Raw genomic sequence first — 22,542 nt, 5'->3', positions numbered from 1 at the left:
CGTTAAGAGGATCGGCTCAGGGGTTCACCAGGCGGTGGCAACCGTTCCTTGACTATCTTGCGGAACGATAATGGAAAAACAGAAAGGACAGCAGCAGCAACCCAGGGCGGGGGGGGGGGGGGGGGCGGGGGCGGCGGTATTATCCCGTGTTTGGTTTTTTTGCCAGTTATTGATATTTGCTTTTTGTTTATCTCTTTTTTCATTTGTTGTTAGTTTAATATATTATTTAAATAACGTTTAATGTATATTCCTTTATTAAGTTGTAAAAATGGAAAATTTCTGTTTGAAAAATGTCAAAATATAATTTTTAAAAAAAGAAAGGTTAGTAATAATGTTAGTCTTAGAATTAAATTTTGAAACTTCCGGTGGCGGCCATGAAGGAGTAGGTCGCACATTTGGCTCCCGCTTGGGTCGGACCTTTGGACCTTTCCCCCGATTTTTCCTCTGATTTTACTTGGAAAATTGATAGTGGAAGTGACTGTGAGGAGGAGTCCCACACCAGTGCATGGATAGGCGGACCAGGAGTGCTCGCAAAGGAAGAAATAGGCGAACAGAGAAGGCCTGGGTTGAAGCTGCAGCGGGAAAAAGCATGGCGGAAGACCGGGGTCCTGGCTCGACGACCCAGCGGTCGAGGGAGCAGTTGATGAAGTTTATTCAAGACGGCTTCGCCAAGCAGAAACTGGAATGCTTGGACATGATTAGGGAATCGATTGCTCGGCTGGAGATTGGATGCTCAAGATCGGGCAATCCAGAAAGTGGAGAAGGCACTGACCGAGCATGAGGAACACCAAACAGCAATGGAGGTGGAGGTGGGGATGCTAAGAGACCAGCAGAAAAGGCTCCAGGAGAAGGTGGAGGAACCAGAGAATCGTTGGTCTCCCGGAGGGGTCCGAAGGAGCGGATGCAGGGGCATATATAGCGAATATGCTCGAGAAGGTAATGGGGAAGAGACGTTCACCCGACCCTTGGAGGTTGACAGGACGCATAAAGTACTAGCGAAGAAGCCATGTGTAGGTGACCCCCCGAGGGCGATGGTGGTGAGATTGCACAGGTACCTGGACAAGGAGCGTATTTTGCGGTGGGCCAGGCAGACACGGAGCTGTAAGTGGGAGTACAGCATCCTACGCATTTACCAAGACCTGAGCACGGACGTAGCCAGGAGAAGAGCGGGGTTCAATCAAGTAAAGTCGACCCTTTTCCAGAAGAAGGTGAAGTTTGGACTGTTGTATCCGGCCAGTCTTTGGGTCACCTATGAGGAGCAACACTTCTATTTTGAGTCGCCCGAGGAAGCGATGGACTTCGCCAGAAGGAAAGGGCTGGCAGGGGACTGAAATGTTTGAACTTTGCTGCAGTGTTCACGTTAAAAATGTTTTTTTTTTTGGACTATATTTGTAATGCCTTCTGTATCGAACTTGGAGCTGCCTTGTATTTGTGTAAGTTAAAATTTGCATTTGCACTGGTGGGGGATGGAGGTGTGAATTTTCGATGTGGGGTTTTTCTTTTCTTTTTGTTTCTTTTCGTTAACTAGGCTGGGAATGTTTTCTCTTGCATATGTGTGTCCGAGCGGTGGAGGGGGGAGGGGGAGAGGGAAACAATAGGTGGGAAAATGTTTGCCGCCATGGGTGGGGGCTACCAAGCTAGCTGGGCGGGCTGGCTCACGGAAGCGCAGTGGGGGGGTGAGCAGATATCATGCTTGTTGAAGGGGGCTGTTTTTACTGTGCTGTTACTGGGGGTGGGGGGAGGGGGAGAGGGGAATTGCACTGCTGACGGGGAGGGACTGTTGCTGAGGGACAAAAGGGACGTCGGGGACGGAGGCTGCATGGGGGCGGGCCTGCGGGTGCTCGGGGCACGAGCTGGAGACTGGCCTAAGAAAGGTGATGGCTGATCAGTGGAGGGGGGGGGTGCGGGAGCCCCCCGACCAGGCTGATCACATGGAACTTTAGAGGGCTAAATGGGCCGGTTAAGAGTGTTCGCGCGTTTGAGGGGATTGAAGGCGGACGTGGCAATGTTACAGGAGACGCATCTTAGGGTAACCGATCAGACTAGATTAAGGAAGGGATGGGTCGGGCAGGTATTTCACTCGGGGATGGAGTCTAAGACTAGATGAGTCGCGATCATGTTTAATAAGCGAGTGCCATTCGAGGTGGGAAGAATAGTTGCGGATGTAGGAGGCCGTTACATCATGGTTAGTGGGAAGCTGGAAGGGCTGCTGGTGGTACTCGTGAACGTTTATGCGCTGAACTGGGATGATGTGTAGTTCATCAGGAGGATGTTGGGGAAGATCCCAACCTGGTCTCGCATAAGTTGGTCATGGGGGGGGACTTTAACACAGTCATTGACCCAAGGCTAGACCGGTCAGGCAGGGTGCCAGCAATGGCAAAGGAGCTAAAGGGGTTTACGGAGCAGATGGGGGGAGTGGACCCATGGAGGTTTGGGCGGCCGAGAGTGAAGGAGTTCTCTTTCTACTCACACCTACATAAAGTGTACGCCCGGATCGACTTTTTCATCTTGAACAGGGCTTTACTGACGGGAGTAGTGGACACTGAGTATTCAACGATCACGGTCTCAGATCATGCCCTGCACTGGGCTGACTTACAGGTGCGCAAGGAGGGTGGCCAACGCCCACATTGGAGATTGGATGTCGGACTGTTAGCGGATGAGGAGGTGTGCGGCGGGTGAGGAAATGTATCCAAAACTATCTGGAAGTTAATGACACAGGGGAAGTCTCGGCTGCAATGTTCTGGGAGGCGCTGAAGACGGAGGTCAGAGGGGCGCTGATTTCGATAAGGGCCCACAGGGATAGAGCAGATACGGATCGATTGATAGGGGAAATACTTCAGGTTGACAGGAGATATGCGAAGACACCAGAGGCAGGGCTTTTAAGGGAACGACGGAGGCCACAGGCGGAGTTTGGCTTGTTTTTTAAAAAATATATTTTATTCAAAATGTTTTGGCCAAACAAAACAATACAAAGGTTTTCCTTTTTTCGACAATAAAACAGCATAAATAACAGTGGCCATTTTAACAAATAAATAAATAATATGTAAACTAAATGGCAACTGCCATATCAAAACTAATAACTCTCCAAAACTAAAATCGAGCAATCCAATATACATAACCTGGTACAAATATCTGTGCACAAACATCCCTGAGGACCCGCCCGGGTCCCCCCCACTCCCCCCTGGGTTGCTGCTGCTACCTTCCCATTTCCTTTATCGTTCTGCGAGGTAGTCAATGAACGGTTGCCACCGCCTGGTGAACCCTTGAGCCGAACCCCTTAGTGCGAACTTTATCTGTTCTAGTTTTATAAACCCCGCCATGTCATTTATCCAGGTCTCCACGCCCGGGGGTTTGGCTTCCTTCCACATAAGCAATATCCTTCGCCGGGCTACTAGGGACGCAAAGGCCAAGACATCAGCCTCTTTCGCCTCCTGCACTCCCGGCTCTTCTGCAACCCCAAATATAGCCAACCCCCAGCCTGGCTCAACCCGGACCCCCACCACCTTCGAAAGCACCTTTGCCACCCCCACCCAGAACCCCTCCAGTGCCGGACCAAAACATGTGGGTGTGGTTTGCTGGGCTTCTCGAGCATCTCCCACACCTATCCTCTACCCTGAAAAATTTACTGAGCCTTGCTCCGGTCATATGCGCCCTGTGCAAAACCTTGAATTGTATCAGGCTTAGCCTGGCGCACGAGGACGAAGAGTTTACCCTACGTAGGGCATCTGCCCACAGCCCCTCTTCAATCTCTTCCCCCAGCTCTTTTTCCCATTTTCCCTTCAGCTCATCCACCATGATCTTCCCCTCGTCCCTCATTTCCCTGTATATATCCGACACCCTACCATCCCCCACCCATGTCCCTGAGATCACTCTATCCTGAACCTCCTGCGTCGGGAGCTGCGGGAATTCCCTCACCTGTGGCCTCGCAAAAGCCCTCAGTTGCATGTACCGAAATGCATTCCCTTGGGGCAACCCATATTTTTCCGTCAGCGCTCCCAGACTCGCAAACGTCCCGTCTACGAACAGATCTCTTAGTTGCACAACCCCAGCTCTCTGCCATGCTCCAAATCCCCCATCCATTCTCCCCGGGACAAACCTATGGTTATTTCTTATCGGGGACCGCACCGAGGCTCCCGTCCTTCCCCTATGTCGTCTCCACTGCCCCCAAATTTTTAGTGTTGCCACCACCACTGGACTTGTGGTGTATTTTTTCGGGGAGAACGGCAACGGCGCCGTCACCATTGCTTGTAGGCTGGTTCCCTTGCAGGACGCCATCTCCAATCTCTTCCACGCCGCTCCCTCCCCTTCTCCCATCCACTTACACACCATTGAGATATTGGCGGCCCAGTAGTATTCACTTAGGCTCGGTAGTGCCAGCCCCCCCCTATCCCTGCTACGCTGCAAGAACCCCCTCCTCACTCTCGGGGTCTTCCCGGCCCACACAAAACTCATGACACTTTTCTCAATTCTCTTGAAAAAAGCCTTCGTGACCATCACCGGAAGGCACTGAAACACAAAGAGGAATCTCGGGAGGACTACCATTTTGACCGCCTGCACCCTACCCACCAGTGACAGGGGCACCATGTCCCATCTCTTAAAATCCTCCTCCATCTGTTCCACCAATCTTGTTAAATTAAGCCGGTGTAAGGTTCCCCAACTCCTGGCTATCTGAATCCCTAAGTACCGGAAATCTCTTGTTACCTTCCTCAGTGGTAAGTCATCTATTCCCCTGCTCTGCTCCCCCGGATGCACCACAAACAACTCACTCTTACCCATATTCAATTTGTACCCCGCAAATTCCCCAAACACCCTGAGTGTCTGCATTATCTCAGGCATCCCCTCCACTGGGTCCGCAACATACAGCAATAAATCATCTGCATACAAGGATACCCGGTGTTCTTCTCCTCCCCTGAGCACTCCCCTCCACTTCCTGGAGCCCCTCAGTGCTATGGCCAGGGGCTCAATCGCCAATGCAAACAGTAACGGAGACAGTAGCAAACAGTAACGTCCCTCTATGAAGACGGAAGTAATCAGACCTCTGTCTGTTCGTGGCCACGCTCGCCACCGGGGCCCTATACAGCATCTGTACCCTTCCCATTTTCTGATATACCCGATATACCCTTCTCCAAAACCAAATCTCCTCAGCACCTCCCACAGATAATCCCACTCCACTCTGTTGAATGCTTTCTCGGCATCCATCGCCACCACTATCTCCGCCTCCCCCTCTGGTGGGGGCATCATCATTACCCCTAGCAACCTCCGTATGTTCGTGTTCAGCTGTCTCCCTTTGACGAACCCAGTTTGATCCTCGTGGACCACCCCCGGGACACAGTCCTCTATCCTCGTCGCCATCACCTTGGCCAGGAGCTTAGCATCTACATTTAAAAGGGAAATGGGCCTGTATGACCCACACTGCAGCGGGTCTTTTTCCTTCTTCAAAAGGAGCGATATCGTTGCCTCCGACATAGTCGGGGGCAGCTGCCCCCTTTCCCTAGCCTCATTAAAGGTTCTCGTCAAAAGCGGGGCCAGTAAGTCCATATACTTCCTATAAAATTCCACCGGGAATCCGTCCGGTCCCGGGGCCTTCCCTGCCTGCATGCTCCCAATCCCTTTTACCACCTCCTCCATCTCAATCTGTGCTCCCAGTCCCGCCCTCTCCTGCTCCTCCACCTTAGGGAATTCCAGCTGATCCAAGATACACATCATTCCCTCCTTCCCTTCCGGGGGCTGAGCCTTATATAACCTCTCATAAAATGCCTTGAACACCCCGTTCACTCTCTCCGCTCCCCGTTCCATCTCTCCCCCCTATCTCCCTCGCTGCTCCCCTCTTCCTCAATTGGTGGGCCAGTAGCCGACTCGCCTTCTCTCCATACTCATACTGTACACCCTGTGCCCTCCTCCACTGTGCCTCTGCCTTACCCGTGGTCAGCAGGTCAAATTCCACATGTAGCCTTTGTCTTTCCCTGTACAGTCCCTCCTCCGGTGCTTCCGCATATTGCCTATCCACCCTCAAAAGTTCTTTCAGCAATCGCTCCCTTTCTTTACCCTCTTGCTTCCCTTTATGTGCCCTTATGGATATCAGTTCCCCTCTAACCACCGCCTTCAATGCCTCCCAGACCACTCCCACCTGAACCTCTCCATTGTCATTAAGCTCCAAGTACCTTTCGATGCACCCCCTCACCCTTAAACATACCCCCTCATCCGCCAATAAGCCCATATCCATTCTCCAGAGTGGGTGCTGTTCTTTTTCCTCTCCTACCTCCAGGTCTACCCAATGTGGGGCGTGGTCCGAAATAGCTATGGCCGTATATTCCGTCCCTGTCACCTTCGGAATCAGTGCCCTTCCCAAGACAAAAAAGTCTATCCGTGAGTATACTTTGTGGACATGGGAGAAAAATGAGAACTCCTTACTCCTAGGCCTACTAAATCTCCAGGGGTCTACCCCTCCCATCTGCTCCATGAAGTCCTTGAGCACCCTGGCCGCTGCCGGCCTCCTCCCGGTCCTGGAACTCGATCGGTCCAGCCCTGGATCAAGCACCGTATTGAAGTCTCCCCCCATTACCAACTTTCCCGCCTCCAGGTCCGGGATACGTCCCAACATACGCCTCATAATATTTGCATCATCCCAGTTCGGGGCATATACGTTCACCAGAATCACCGCCTCCCCTTGCAATCTGCCACTCACCATCACATATCTACCCCCACTATCCGCCACTATGGTCTTTGCCTCAAACTGTACCCGTTTCCCCACTAAGATAGCCACCCCCCTGTTCTTCGCATCCAAACCCGAATGAAACACCTGCCCCACCCATCCTTTACGTAGTCTGACCTGGTCTATCAGTTTCAGATGCGTCTCCTGCAACATAACCACATCTGCCTTTAATTTCTTTAGGTGTGCGAGTACCCGTGCCCTTTTAATCCGCCCGTTCAGCCCTCTCACGTTCCACGTGATCAGCCGGGTTGGGGGGCTCTTTACCCCCCCCCTTGTCGACTAGCCATCCCCTTTTTTAACCCAGCTCCTCACCCGGTTCCCACGTACCCGTGTATCCCCCCGACGGCGCCCTCCCGCCTCGACCACCCCATCCCATAACAGCTCCCCCTTCTCCTTAGCAGCAGCAACCCAGTTAACCCCCCCCCCCTCCCCTCCGCTAGATCCCTTTCTAGCGTAGTTGCACCCCCCATGTTGCTCCCAGAAGTCAGCGAACTCTGGCTGACCTCGGCTTCCCCCCTTGTCCTTGGCCCCCACTGTGCGAGGCCCCGTCCTTCCTGCGTCCCTGTTCCCACCATAATTACCATAGCGCGGGAACAAAGCCCGCATTTCCCACTCGGCCCCGCCCCTAATGGTGCATTTCCCTTCTCCTTCCCACCGGCGCCCACAGTTCCTCACACTCCGCACCCCCCCCCCCCCGCCCCCAACATGGGGAAGAGAGAAAAGTTACAGGATCGCAAGATTAACAAATTGAAAAATCACCCCCCCCCCCCTTTTTCCTCGCCCCACATAATCACCCCACCACTTTGTCCCAACAGTTCTTTCTCTCGCCAGACTATTCCAGCTTCTCGTCCACAATGAATGTCTACGCCTCTTCTGCCGTGTCAAAGTAGTGGTGCTTCCCTTGGTGTGTGACCCACAATCTCGCCGGTTGTAACATTCCAGACTGGATCTTCTTTTTGTGAAGCACCGCCTTAGCCCGATTAAAACATGCCCTCCTTCTCGCCACCTCCGCACTCCAATCCTGGTATACGCGGATCACCGCGTTCTCCCACCTACAGCTCCGAGTTTTCTTCACCCATCTGAGGACCGCCTCTCTGTCATTATAGCGGAGAAACCTCACCACTATAGCTCGAGGTATTTCTCCAGCCTTCGGTCTTCGCGCCAAAACTCGATAAGCTCCCTCCACCTCCAAAGGGCCCGTCGGGGCCTCCGATCCCATTAGCGAGTGAAGCATCGTGCTCACATATGTCCCGACGTCCGCCCCTTCTGCGCCTTCGGGAAGACTCAGAACCCTTAAATTCTTCCTCCTCGAATTATTCTCAGGTACTTCCAGCCTTTCCACACACCTTTTGTGCTGTGCCTCGTGCGCCTCTGTCTTCACCACCAGGCCCTGTATTTCGTCTTCATTTTCAGCAGCCTTTGCCTTCACGACCTGAAGCGCCTGCTCTTGGGTCTTCTGCTCCTCCTTTAGCCCTTCAATCGCCTGTCATATCGGGGCCAACAGCTCCTTCTTCAACTCCTTTTTCAGCTCTTCCACACAGCGCCGCAGGAACTCTTGTTGGTCCGGGCCCCATAACAAACGGCCACCTTCCGACGCCATCTTGCTTTGAGCTTGCCTTCCTTGCCGCTGCTCCAGAGGATCCTCTGCAATCCAGCCGCTATCCTCTCCCTTATCCATGTGTGTCCGGGGGGATTCCCTTCTGGTTTACCGCACAGTGTTTTTGGCCGTTTAAATTGCCGTTGGGGCTCCTATTAAGAGCCCAAAAGTCCGTTCCACCGGGAGCTGCCGAAACGTGCGACTTAGCTGGTCATCGCCGCACCCAGAAGTCAGTTTGGCTTGTTAACTACAGAGAAGGCGGTGGAGCAGCTGAGGAAGGCGAGGGGGGGGGCGATATATGAATATGGAGAGAAGGCCAGCAGAATGCTTGCGCAGCAGCTCAGAAAGAGGGAGGAAGCCATGGAGATTGGGAAAGTGAAAGACAGAGACGGGAACTTGGTCGGAGATTCAACAGGGGTTAACAGGGCGTTCAAGGATTTTTAGAGCAGGCTATACGAGTCGGAACTCCCAGCTGGGCCGGAGGGGATGAGGCAATTCTTCGGGGGGCTGAGGCTCCCGAAGGTGGAGGAACGGCTGGTAGAAGGGCTGAGGGCCCCGATCGGGATGGAAGAAATAGCATAAGGGCTGAAGGCCATGCAGTCGGGTAAAGCCCCGGTTCGGGACGGGTTCCCAATGGAGTTTTATAAAAGGTTCTCTTGTATGCTGGGGTGACTGCTGATGAGGACATTCAATGAAGCAAGAGAGAGAGGGGCTTCCCCCGACAATGTCACAGGCCACTATCTCATTGATCCTGCAGCGAGATAAGGACCCAGAGCTATGCGGGTCCTACAGATCGATCTCCTTATTAAATGTTGACGCCAAACTGTTGGCCAAAATCTTGTCCCCTATGATCGAAGACTGCGTTCCGGATGTGATTGGGGAGGACCAGACGGGATTTGTTGGCGGCCAACGTTAGAAGACTGTTGAATGTGATCATGATGCCCCCAGAGGGTAGTGATGTGGAGGTAGTGGTCGCAATGGACGCAGAGAAGGCATTTGATTGGGTGGAATAGACCTATCTGTGGGAGGTATTGGGGCGGTTTGGATTTGGGTGGGGCTTCATTGACTGGGTCAGGCTGCTGCATCAGGCGCCTGTGGCGAGTGTACGGTCAAACAGGTTGACTTCAGGCTATTTTAGGCTGCACCGGGGACGAGGCAGGGATGCCCCCTCTCCCCACTGCTGTTCGCGCTGGCCGTAGAGCCACTGGCAATTGTGCTGAGAGCCTCAAGGGGCTGGAAGAGGCTGGTTCGGGGAGGGGTGGAACACAGAGTCTCGCTATACGCAGATGACCTGCTCCTATATGTTTCTGACCCACTAGAGGGGATGGGAGAAATTATGAGGATTCTGGGGGAATTCGGCCGGTTTTCGGGTTATACATTGAACATGGGGAAAAGTGAGATGTTTGCGATCCAGCAAGGGGGCAGGAGAGGCGACTGGGGGAGTTGCCGTTTAGAGTGATAGGGGGAAGTTTTTGGTACCTGGGCATCCAGGTGGCACGGGAATGGGAACGGCTACATAAGCTAAATTTGACCCGACTGGTGGCCCAAATTAGGGAAGACCTCCGAAGGTGGGACATGCTCCCACTATCACTGGCTGGGAGGGTACAGACAGTGAAAATGACAGTCTTCCCGAGATTTCTGTTTGTTTTTCAGTGTCTCCCCATCTTTATTCCATGGGCTTTTTTAAACGGGTAAACAAGGTGATCTCCAGCTTTGTATGGGCGGGCAAGACCCCGCGAGTAAACAAGGGGATGCTGGAGCGTAGCCGGGAGGAGGGCGGGTTGGCGCTGCTGAACTTTAGCAATTACTATTGGGCGGTAAATATAGCCATGATTAGGAAGTGGGGGGGGGGGCGTCGGTGTGGGAGCGAGTAGAGACAGCATCATGTAAGGGCATGAGTTTGGGGGCATTGGTAATGGTGCCTCTGCCATTCCCGCCGGCACGGTACTCCACCAGCTCCGTGGTGGTAGCGGCCCTGAGAGTCTGGGGGCAATGGACGAAACATGTGGGAGCAGAGGGAGCACCGGTTTCCAATCTGCAATAATCATCGGTTTGCCCCGGGGAGGCTGGATGGAGGGTTTCGGAGATGGCAAAGAGCAGGGATCGAGAGGATGGGAGATCTGTTCATAGAGGGGAGCTTTCCCAGCCTCAGGGAGCTGAGGAGAAATTTGAATTGACGGGACTGAATGAGTTTAGGTACCTGTAGGTGCGGGACGTCCTACGCAGGCAGGTCTCAACCTTCCCGCTCCTACCACCAAGGGGGATACAGGACAGGGTAGTTTCCAGAGTATGGGTGGGAAAGGGGAGGGTTTCGGACATCTATAAAGAACTCATGGGGTCAGAAGAAACGCAGACTGAGGAGCTGAAACACAAATGGGAAGAGGAGTTAGGAGGAGAGATAGAGAATGGTCTCTGGGCGGATGCGTTGAGTAGAGTCAATGAGTCCACATCATGCGCCAGGCTCAGCCTGATACACTTTAAGGTCGTTCACCGGGCACACATGACAGTGGCCCGGATGAGCAGGTTCTTTGGGACAGAAGACAGGTGTGCAAGGTGTGCGGGAGGACCAGCAAACCATGTTCATATGTTCTGGGCATGCCCGAAGCTTAGAGGATTCTGGCAGGGGTTTGCGGATGTCATGTCCAAGGTTTTAAAAACAAGGGTAGCACCGAGTCCAGAGATGACGATTTTCGGCGTGTCGGAAGATCCGGGAATCCAGGAGGAGAAAGAGGCAGACGTTCTGGCCTTTGCCTCCCTGGTAGCCCGGAGACGGATACTATTAGCTTGGAGGGACTCAAAGCCCCTGAAGTCAGAGACCTGGCTTACTGACATGGCTGGCATTCTCTGTCTGGAGAAAATCAAGTTCGCCCTGAGAGGGTCAATGTTAGGGTTCGTCCGGAGAATTAACTGTCAGCAGAGAGGAGGGGGGGGGGGGGGGGGGGGTGGTTAGCTTAGATTAGTGTGTAAGAAAGGTGGGACCTGTGAGGGAGGAAGACGGCCTTTGCACAATGTTTATATTTGTATGTACACTGTTTCTTCTGTTATTGTTACAAAACCACAAATACCTCAATAAAATGTTTTTTAAAAAAGAATAACATTTTGAAAGATTAGAACTATTATAAGATAAGTAAAAAGAGGATCTGTTCGGGAGAGCTCGCAGAGTCGCCACGCTCTGACGCCATCTTGCTGATTCCTCCTGCCCAACGTTGGAGAAATATTGGGGGTCGTTTTTCAGCACCACGTCCAAGGTTCTGCATGTGGTATTGGAGGCCATAGTCAGGGCGTCAGAGCTGCAGACGGGAGCGGGGGCAGATGTTCCAGCCTTCGCCTCGCTGATTGCTCACTGGCAGGTTCTGTTGGGGTGAAGGTCAGCTTCTCCCTCCAGTGTCTCGATGTGGCTGGGGGACTTAATTGCTGTCAAGGGGTGGGGGTGTTAAGGGTGAGGGGGGGTTGTGTATTGTTGTTAAAATGCTGAAAATTTGAATAAAAATATTTTTTTAACAAGCTACCGTTTTACCTTTTAATCCATTTTTATTTTAGGGTATTGAGAATAGATTGTGGGGGGGGAAAAAAAGTGGCCAACAATTTTGCTAAACAACGATGTAAAAATGGTATTTGACAGAGTTCCAAAAAAATACGTTCTGCTAAAAACAATAATAAGCTACGACAAAACATCTGGGAAAAATTGAGCATTCAGGAAGAGGTATGCACTAAGTGTATTAAGAGAGCAGAAGAGAGCATTAAAAAAAATGTTCATAGGGTCATCACATTTAAAATTATTGTGCAATATTAAATAGCTAACATTATACTGCATCTGTGTTTTAAGAAGGAAGAGAGAACATGTCCAGAAATTACAGGCCAGTCAGCTTCTCTTCATTGGTAGGAAAGATTGTAGGCTACATTTTCCTTTCTTTCAAAGTGCTGGACCAGACGAGAAAACCAGTAGGCAGCTCGCAAGCTGCACAGCCAGCATTTCTCTCCATATTTTCCAGCTTAGTAAATGTAAAATGCCTGATGCAGCCTGTAACGTCGACACTCCAGCGATCAGGGCGTCCTTTTAAAATATTTTTTTAAAAATGTTTTTAATAAAGGTCCTTTTTAAATATTAATTTTTTTTATTTTAAAAAAAGGTCCCACAAAGGAGCCCGCCCCGCCCCGCGCTCTTGCCTCTTCACACCCTCAGGGAACAGCACCCACACAGGGATTCCCCGCATGATCCTCTACAACTGAAGCCCTCCTCCCCAGCACTGTCCCCTCGTGGCAGTGCTAGACGCAGAGGGCACTGCCAGGAGACACTGTCAGTGTATTACCCAGGTGTGTCTCTCTTCCCTCAGGGGCTATACTTATCTGTGCACCATCAGCAGGTTCCATTCACCTGGGACACCTTGTTCCAGACCTATTGTAAACCTCGTTGAGTTGACGTGATGTCACGTCAGCAAGGGGGGAATTCCAAATGATATAGCGAGGAAGCCTGCTAATCATATTCAAATGTATTTAAATGATGTTCCTGACCTTCCTGGGCAGGAACCACGATATGTCATTGGTCAGGGGTGGGGATAATCTGAAAACGAGATCTCGCCAGCGGGATTTTGCACATGCATTGCCATTTGCACCATAGTGAACACAGGCACAACATCCCCCTGAGTGGAGGAGGGATATCAAAAAACATTTAGAAAACAAAAATATAATAATGAATAGTCAGCATGGATTTCCAGAAGGAAAGTCTGGCTTGACAAAACTCATTGAATTCTTTGAAGAGGCAACAGAGAGTTTAGACGAGATTAATCAAGTAGATGTAATATATCTATATTTCCAAAAGACCTTAACATAATAGACTAATAAATAAGGCCAAAGCATTCAGAGTGGCAGCTGAAAGTGGGGTCCCAGTAGGATCAGTACCAGAATACGGTTGTTCAGTTATATTAATGCATTAGACTTTGGAATTAACAGCACCATTTCTAAATTTGAGAACCAACACCAACTTTGAGTGGTGGTGGCTTCTCAGTAATGAGTCAATAGAACTGCTACAGAAAGACATTCATGAACTTGCAGAGGTTCAACATAGATGAGTGTCAGGAATTATATTTTGGTAAGAAAAATAAGGAGCGTGCTTGGGGTACTGCATAAAGCCCTGGTCACGATATTATAGCATGGATGTAGAGGTACTTAAGAGGGTTTTAAAAAAAGGGATTAGCAATAATGATACCAGAAGTGTAGGGCTTGCCTATCAGGAAAGGCTGAACACAGGGCAGCACTGTGGCACAGTAGTTAGCACTGCTGCCTCACGGCACTGAGGTCCCAGGTTCGATCCCGGCCCCGTATTACTGTCCGTGTGGAGTTTGCACATTCTCCCCATGTCTGTGTGGGTCTCACCTCCACAACCCAAAAAGATGTGCAGGTTAGGTGAATTTGCCATGCTAAATTGCCCCTTAATTGTAAAAAATAATTGGGTACTCAAAATTTATTTTTAAAAAAAGGAAAGGTTGAACATGCTAGATACCTTTTATCTTGAAAAGAGAAAGATGAAAAATGGGCAAATAGATGTCTTTAAAATTCTTAAAGATTTTGATAGGACAGTTATAGGGAGTTTTTTTCCACTTGAGAAAAATTAGAGGCCATCTACATAACATAGTCACCAGGAAATCAAATCGGGAATTCAGAAAATACTTTTTTACTGGCAGAGTTGTGAGAATGTGGAACTTGCTACAACAGGGAGTGGTTGGGACAGATTATAAAGATGGATTTAAGGTGAGACTATATGTATATAAGGGAGAGTGCATAGATGATTATGGTGATAAAGCTAGATGAGGAAGGATGGGAGAGGCTCAAGTAGACATAAATGCTGGCATGGATTGGCTGGGCTGAATGGCTATTTTGCGTGCTGTATATTCGTTGTAATTCTATGTATAATTGTGGGCTCGCACCATATAAGACCCTGAAAGCTACAAAAGGGAGCTTGCCACATAAACCTTGTCTGGTCTACTTCTGACTCCAGTCACTCATTATGTGGTTGGATCTCAATGCCCTTCGGCAACTAGGGATGGGCAATAAATACTACATTGCCAATGTTGCCCACATCCTGAACACAAATAAAAGAAAAACAGTTTTGTTGTTTAAATCTGCAATAGTCAGTTAGTGGCTTAGAACGAGTTATGATTCAATACTAATTCTGGACTTTTCCAACTGGTAAACAAATGTACTCAAGTAGACCATTTTAAAAATTCATTCATGGAATGTTGGTGTCGCTGACTGAGCCAGCATTCATTGCCCATCCGTTCATTTTTTTTAAAGTCAACCACATTGTATGGGTCTGGAGTCACATGTAGGCCAGACCCTGTAAGGATGACACATTTCCTTCCCTAAAGGACATTAGTGAGCCAGATGGGTTTTTACGGCAGGCATGGGCAGGTACGAACCACAAAAAACAAAATATCCAGACAGCAAGTCAAATAACAAAGATCAGTCACAATGGTTTATTTAACTTAAGTATTTTCCATATAACCAAACTTTCAGTAATTCTCGTAACTTGGAACACATCTTCAAGAAAAATTGTATTTGTGAAATCAGATATTTGCAGCCTGTAATTTTTTTTCATTCCTGTAATTCATAATGAAAAATAATTTTGTTTGTCTTCAGGTACTACCAAGTGTAGATATTGATAGCATTCCCAGTATAAGTCCTGCAGCGAGTCAGCGATCACCAAGCCCTGAGCAGCTGCAGATTATGCGCCAATCTGCACAAACTCCGATACAGGTATCTTTGTTGTCATCATTTTTAAATGTTTTCCTTTCCGTTTAAAGGAATAATTCAGGTCAGCCTGTATATTATGTGCATCTTGTCCTTTTTTCCCCCCTCTTGCCTTTTATAAAGATTTCATTAGAATCCATATTTGGATGACATTTCACTTAAGGTCACGAGGAATCAACCCCACCCCCCACCCACGACCATTCTGGAATAATGAAGAAGCTTAACCAGTTAAAATTCTGCAACTCGCAAGCACAGATACATCTATCCTACTCTTTAGAACATTGCCTTGAAGAGTTATGTGTGAGCAAGGGTGTCAAATCCCCCAGTTATAGATCTACTCCTTTAAGCCCCATCAAACTACCCATTTAAGCTCCATTGTAAGTCAGGTTAGATGGTCAATCATTAGTCATGCTCAGGATTCTGCAGTCCTACCTGGCTGTGGTATTGGATAAGTATAAGTGGTCATTGGTCAACCGACAAGTGAAGGTTGGAGACAAAAACCCTTCACGAGTACCCAGGTAAGCAATGAACCATTAAAATAAGTAAATATATTGACCCTCATTCTCGTGAACAAACATCATACCTCTTTGCATAGTGATTCTAGTAATGAGAGGTATCTAGCTTGCTGTTCTGCAACCCAGTTATAGTACACATGAACCATACACATGTATCAGGCACTGTGTCCCATCAGTTTTCACATAATCACATCATGGAGTGGAAGAACTGACGATCATCTTGGCCTGCCAGTGACTTCTTGCTCTAGATGTCCATGTTCAGTGTTGCAGGTCGGGCTTAATCATCACCAGCTATTTAATCTATTTTTTCATGTGGAGGATTTTAGTGAAGAAGTGTGCCTGCCATGAAGCCAGTTCCTCCTCCAATATTCTGAATGAGTGATTGACGTAAACCTGTCCTCTACAGTTGTTGCCTTTTTACCACAAATCTATTTTACATTTTTCCCTACACATGGGCCATAAAAGCCTTTATGCTTAATTATTCCATAGCATGAAGCAGAACAGCTTTAAGCCAGGCTTATTCACCACAAATTTAACTTCATTGGCATTTTGCTGTTTCAAAGGAAGGTAAGAAAACCAAAGCATTTTTCATCACTCTTATAAAGATCCGAAAGAGCTGTGTCCAAGCTAAAGTTGGCATCTGCCAAATCCCCAAATACCAATCTGTATTAACATTTGTCATGAGAATGTCGCTTTAAGAAATGGTTAGCTGCTCATGTTACTGCAGTGATGTCAGAGTGTGGGTGGAGCTGAGCTCTGGTTCTGCTTTTTAGTTTTCAGGTGAACTAAACCCTGACCCATAACCCATTTGAAACATGTATCTATTGAGAGGGCGCTGTAAAGCTGATATCTTTCTGTCCTTTTGTCAATCACAGCTTTCTGAGCTCAGTGCGTGAAAGGAAATGTTTGAATTGCTGGGCAAGCAGTGAGGAAAACAAGATTTTTTTTGTCTTTCGGCAATTTTAGGCATCGGCCTTGCATTTCAATCCATGTTGCTATGTTACAGAGGTATTACTTAAACTGCAGGTGGGAACTGTACTACCCTATTTGCTATGGATAGCCCACATACAATCCCCTGAGACCAGTCATAGTTTCATTACAAAAGCCAAGGGGGTGGGGAGGAGCAAATCGTGACAGCACAGGAAAGCCATAAATTGATTGGCTGGTGAGTAACCGCTCTAAGCAGGAAATGAGAAAACATATAAATTTTTAAATATTTTATTTTATAGTGGTTATCACTGGGACTGCGGTGCTGAGGACCCGGGTTCGAATCCCAGCCCTGGGTCACTGTCCGTGTGGACTTTGCACATTCTCCCCATGTCTGCGTGGGTTTCATTCCCACAATCCAAAGATGTGCAGGTTAGATGGATTGGCCATGCTAAATTGCCTCTTAATTGGAGAAAAAAGTAATTGGGTACTCTAAATTTATATTTTAAAAAATATTTTATTTTAAGTGGTAAGGATCTATTTTTATTACTAAGTTTTAAATTAGTACAATAAGTGGTAGTAAGGAGAGGTATTGAATAAAATATTTTTTAAAAGGAAAATAAATAATTAGTTAATTAAAACACATTAAGGATGACAGGGCAGGTGATTTGTTGTGATTTCCGAATGTGGGAGCTTCTGGACACCAGTGTGCTCTATGGCAAACATGTCTTCAGTAAGCACGGATTGATGAGCTTCAGCACAGGGGCAGGGTGTAACATATTAGCATGGATAATGATTGGTTAGCTAACAGGAAGCAAAGACAAGGAATGAGTGGGTCTTTTTCAGATTGGCAAGCTATAAGAGTGCCGCAGGGATCAGTATCGGACCCTCAACGTTTAACAATCTATATCAATCTCTTAGATGAAGGGACCGAATGTATCGTGGCTAAATTTGCGGATGACACCAAGATAGGTAGGAAAGTGAGTTGTCAAGAGGAGGTAGAGAGTCTGTAAAGTGATATAACAGGTTAAGTGAGTGGACAAAACGTTGGCAGAAGGGGTATAATGTGGGAAAATGTGAACTTCTCCACTTTGGCAGGAAGAATAGTGTGATGAATGTATTAATTTCAGATATATTTTGTACTATATATTTTTGGTGCAGTATAGGTTAAATGTCTGGGTTTCTGTGCGTATGACTGCTGCTGTAGTGTTTTTTTTTAAATCCTGGTTTACAAGACCAGCAGATACTGGTTACAAAGGATAATTAAAGTATCATAAACGTTGGGCTGTTTATAGAAAGAAGGTTCCTGGAGAGTAGATAATTAGAGATTTGGGCGCAATTTGATGGAAACATTTCTAAGTGTCATTTTGAGTGTGATTGCCGGGGTGTTTCTCGGCGGCCGCATTGGCGAGATTGCGGCCTGAATTTAACGGCACTTAGTGCTGGAAATAAGCCTCCATGAGTTTCTTGCCATTACTGGCTGTCTCATGGTCTGATTCACCAGACCCATGCCTCAGCATCTCACCGCTAACAAGGGGGAACTGCTTTTAAATGTTCCCTCACATTAACTCCAGTTAACACACAGGCGTGGCAGCGTGCAGATCTGCTCCTCGTTTTGGGGATGCCGACCTGGCCAGGCTTCTCGACGCTGTAGATGGGAGACGGGACATCCTGTTCCCCCGAGGGGGTCAGAGGATCAGCAGCAGGGTCACCAATACCTCCTGGAAGGCACTGGCAGCGGCTGGCAATGCGAGTAGCATGACCAGGAGCACCAGTGCCTAATGTCGGAAGAAGACCAACGACCTCCACCAAGCTCCAACGATCCGATCTCCGTACCTGTTTCTCAGCACCCCTGGAACCCATCAGCACAACCCCTTCATGTCCAGTTGTAGCCTTTTCATTGTCCCCGCAGGACAAGATAGCCCATAATAAGCGGGAAAGGGCCAAGATAGGGGTGGGTGGAAAATCAGAGATCTGAGTCCTCACCCACTATGAGGAAGGGGTCCTGGAGATTGCAGGGTTGACCAAGGAGAGAGCAGTCACCAACAGCGAGGTTGGCCTGCACTGCAGAGGTGTGTATCCACTGCCCCTTCACCTAAATGACCTGTCTCAAGTGACTTCTTGTCAGACAAAACGATCCTTCCCTCTCCTTGACCATATGCTCATTCTCTCGCAGGATTTCCATCTAATGGGGTTGAGCCAATTGGAGGAGTCCCTAAGTCTACATGCGAGAAGATGATGCCGATAATGCTTGGCACTAAGGCAAACACTGCTAGGGTGGCAACCGCAGTGCAAAGCCTGGAGCACAATGTCAGCGTCTTAAGTAGTGGTGTCCAAGGCATGGCTCAGTCTCTGATGACCATAGCTGAGGGCTTTGACATCATGTCCCAGTCAGTGGGCGACATGTCCTGCATGCAAGTGGACATTGCCGAGACACTGCAGAGCATGGCCCAGTCACTGAGGAGCATTGCTGAGGGCGTTGACACCATGGTGCAGACAACAGGGAGGCGTCAGGACTGACAGAGCCAGATGACGCAGCGGTCTCTGGAGCCCCTCCATCCCATCGAGACCCCAGGGCTGGACAGGCACCGTCAGGGAGGAGGAAGTGATGTAGGCCAACCCGGGACCTGCCACCAAGGAGACGATGACGGTCTCCAGTTCTTCCGAATCCTCCCTCCTGACACTGGCGCATCTCAAGGGCAGCGGGCAGAACAGGGTGGCACGGCGCCAATTGCATAAAGGTTCTGGGATTTGTTTTTTTTCACGGCCACCGGGAGCAGGTGTCCTCCTCCATGGGGTGCCAAGTCTGCGAGGACGTGGTACAGATGCCACACTGTCTCTTTGTTGAGATGCAGTTGGCTGCAGCACATCTTCTCGAAAGACCAATGACGCCTGTACATCTTGGGCCGCCACTGGCGTCCCCCTCTGGTTTCCACCTCGGCCTGAAGGGTGGCCGGGTGTTCAGGGTGTGCGGCGGCCCCCTGCATCAATGCTGCTGCCGCCTACTCCGGTGTCTGGCCGCTTGGGCTTCTACCAGCACCGAGAGGGCAGCCTCTGTGGGATTGACATAATCAGCCATATTGTTACATCTGTAAGGAATTGGAGAAGGAGAGAGACCAACAATCAGTTAGGGCTTCCACCCCGGGACCCTCAAATCCCCAAACCTCCCCCACCCTTACCCGTTCTGCCTTGTCTCAGAATGCCATCCAGTTGTGCTGCAGAACCTCACTCTGTACACTCACCCCCAGCCATATCAGGAGCCCTCCCCCACTTCTGGAGGTCGCAAACACACTGGAACCAATTCTGGCATCTACATATTCCATTGACGCTCAAGGTGCAGCTGAACATCCTTGACTTCCAGTGTGTTTAACCCTCAGTGATGTGCCAATTACATGCAGCACTCACCACTCACAACAATAAAAGTATCAGCAATCTGCAAAAGCATTTCTTCAACAGCGTCATCAGGTGGCTCATTCAGAACAATGTCGTGCACCAGGTCCCGCAGCTCTTCTTGCTTCAAACCTCATTGCCTTCTGGACTCATGCGTCCCCTGAGCCCGGTGTTCCAGGACCCAGGTAGCTTAGAAAAAATTGTCCTTCTTTCCGGCTACAGAAGGAAACAGCAACAGCAGCCTCCAGGTATTTGAAGCCACAAGCAGCAGCAAACACAACTTGAAGCTGTGAAGTGCTCACAGAACTAACAAGGCCAATTCCTTATTCGCAATAGCCTTCAGCTGTGAAGCTTGAGGCTGCTCAAAGTCAAAGGAAGTTAAAATGACCTTCTGCCAAGAGCAGGGCTCTGTAGGACCGATAGGCAGCAGCTGTAGTTACCCCTGCAGATGAAACACCCCCCCCCCCACCCCCCCACCCCCCCACCCCCCCCCCCCCCCCCCCGAGGGGTTCCCTCCCTACCAGTGCCCTTGCGCTGCATGCCAAAAAATGGAAATGGTTACTCATCTCCTCAGTTACCCTCAGCAGTCATTATGCCAGCTTCACATTTTTTTTTAAAAGGAGCACGAAATGACACCTATGTGATTTTTCACTGGGGAGCTGGTTGCTTCCTGGGAGGCTGTAACATTTGTCTTCAACCCTGCTAATGAGATGAAAATGAATGCATTTTCATCTCAATGATATTAATGATATGCTCGTCATATTTGGGCGAGTTCCAGAATTTGCCGCTGGGAGCAGACTGGTTGGATAGGGTGCTAATCTCTATTTTGGCACTTCCTGCTATTTTTTTTAATTTTAATAATTTTAATTCAAATTTTCGCAAAATATCAACAACAAAATACAGAAAGAAAACAACCCCCCCCCCCGTTTACATAAATAATAAATTAACAGCCTTCATCAACACAAAAGCAAATATACACGCCCACTCAAGAAAATTGAACCAACCTCCCCCCCGGGTTGCTGCTGCTGACCATCTTCTAACGTTCTGCCAGGAAGTCTAGGAACGGTTGCCACCGCCTGAAGAACCCTTGCACCGATCCCCTTAAGGCAAATTTCACCCTCTCCAATTTAATAAACCCCGCCATATCGCTGATCCAGGATTCCACATTTGGGGGCCTCACATCCTTCCACTGAAGAAGAATCCTTCGCCGGGCTACCAGGGACGCAAAGGCCAGAATTCTGGCCTCTTTCGCCTCCTGCACTCCCGGCTCCTCTGCCACCCCAAATATTGCGAGCCCCCAGCCCGGCTTGACCCTGGAACCTACCACCCTCGACACCGTCCTCGCTACACCCTTCCAAAAGTCCTTCAGTGCTGGGCACGCCCAGAACATGTGGGTGTGGTTTGCTGGGCTCCCTGAGCACCTAACACAACTGTCCTCGCACCCAAAGAACCGGCTTATTCTTGCCCCGGTAATGTGAGCCTTATGCAGCACCTTAAATTGTATGAGGCTGAACCTCGCGCAAGAGGAGGAAGAGTTCACTCTCCCCAGGGCATCCGCCCACGTCCCCTCATCAATCTCCTCACGCAATTCCTCCTCCTACTTACCCTTTAGCTCCTCCACCTCCTCCTGCATCATCTGATACGTTGCCGAGATCCTCCCCTCTCCAACCCACACCCCCGGCAGCACCCTGTCCTGGACACTGTGTGGTGGCAACAGTGGGAACTCCACCACCTGCCGCCGAACAAAAGCCCTTACCTGCATATATCTGAACGTGTTCCCCAGGGGGAGCCTGAACTTCTCCTCCAGCTCACCCAGGCTTGCGAGCTTCCCGTCCACAAACAGGTCCCCCATCCTTCTAATACCTGCCCTGTGCCAGCTCAGAAACCCTCCGTCCAACCTCCCCGGGACAAACCGGTGGTTCCCCCGAATCGGGGACCACACCAAGGCCCCCACCTCCCCCCTGTGACGTCTCCATTGCCCCCAAATTTTGAGGGTAGCCGCCACCACCGGGCTCGTGGTATACCTCGTTGGAGGAAGCGGCAGCGGCGCCGTCACCAGCGCCTCCAGGCTCGTACCCATACAGGACGCCATCTCCAGCCTCTTCCATGCCGCCCCATCCCCCTCCATCACCCACTTACGCACCATCGCCACGTTGGCGGCCCAATAATACCCACAGAGGTTAGGCAGCGCCAACCCCCCCCTATCCCTGCACCGCTCCAGGAACACCCTTCTCACCCTCGGGGTCTTCTGCGCCCACACAAACCCCACAATGCTCCTGTTAACCCACCTGAAGAAAGCCTTAGGGATCAGGATGGGGAGGCACTGGAACAGGAACAAAAGTCTGACTGCACCCTACCCGTCAGGGAGAGTGGCAGCACGTCCCACCTCTTAAACTCCTCCTCCATTTGCCCCACCAGTCTCGTGAAGTTAAACTTATGCAGGGCCCCCCAACTCCTCGCCACCTGGACCCCCAGGTACCTGAAACTCCTCTCCGCCCTTTTTAGTGGGAGCTCACCAATCCCCCTCTCCTGGTCCCCTGGGTGAACAACGAACAACTCGCTCTTCCCCATATTAAGCTTATACCCGGAGAAATCCCCAAACTCCCTGAGAATCCTCATCACCTCTGGCATTACCCCCACCGGGTCCGCCACAT

The 22,542-nt window shown here is 49.8% G+C and overlaps 1 protein-coding gene across 3 annotated transcripts in view; it reads left to right on the top strand.

The window, feature by feature from the left end:
• The window catches only part of kiaa0586 (KIAA0586 ortholog), a 934,633-nt gene that overhangs the window by 544,041 nt on the left and 368,050 nt on the right, over positions 1-22,542 (top strand). For all 3 annotated transcript variants that reach the window (XM_072489245.1, XM_072489251.1, XM_072489243.1), the window contains one exon: positions 14,946-15,062. In XM_072489245.1, the coding sequence (XP_072345346.1) occupies positions 14,946-15,062 (117 nt within the window). The remainder of the gene's footprint in view (positions 1-14,945; positions 15,063-22,542) is intronic.

This window comes from Scyliorhinus torazame, chromosome 2 (genome assembly GCF_047496885.1).
Source record: "Scyliorhinus torazame isolate Kashiwa2021f chromosome 2, sScyTor2.1, whole genome shotgun sequence".
NCBI classification, from domain to species: domain Eukaryota; kingdom Metazoa; phylum Chordata; class Chondrichthyes; order Carcharhiniformes; family Scyliorhinidae; genus Scyliorhinus; species Scyliorhinus torazame.
The sequence above is the reverse complement of the archived record's forward strand: the minus strand, read 5'-3'. Positions and strand labels throughout refer to the sequence as shown.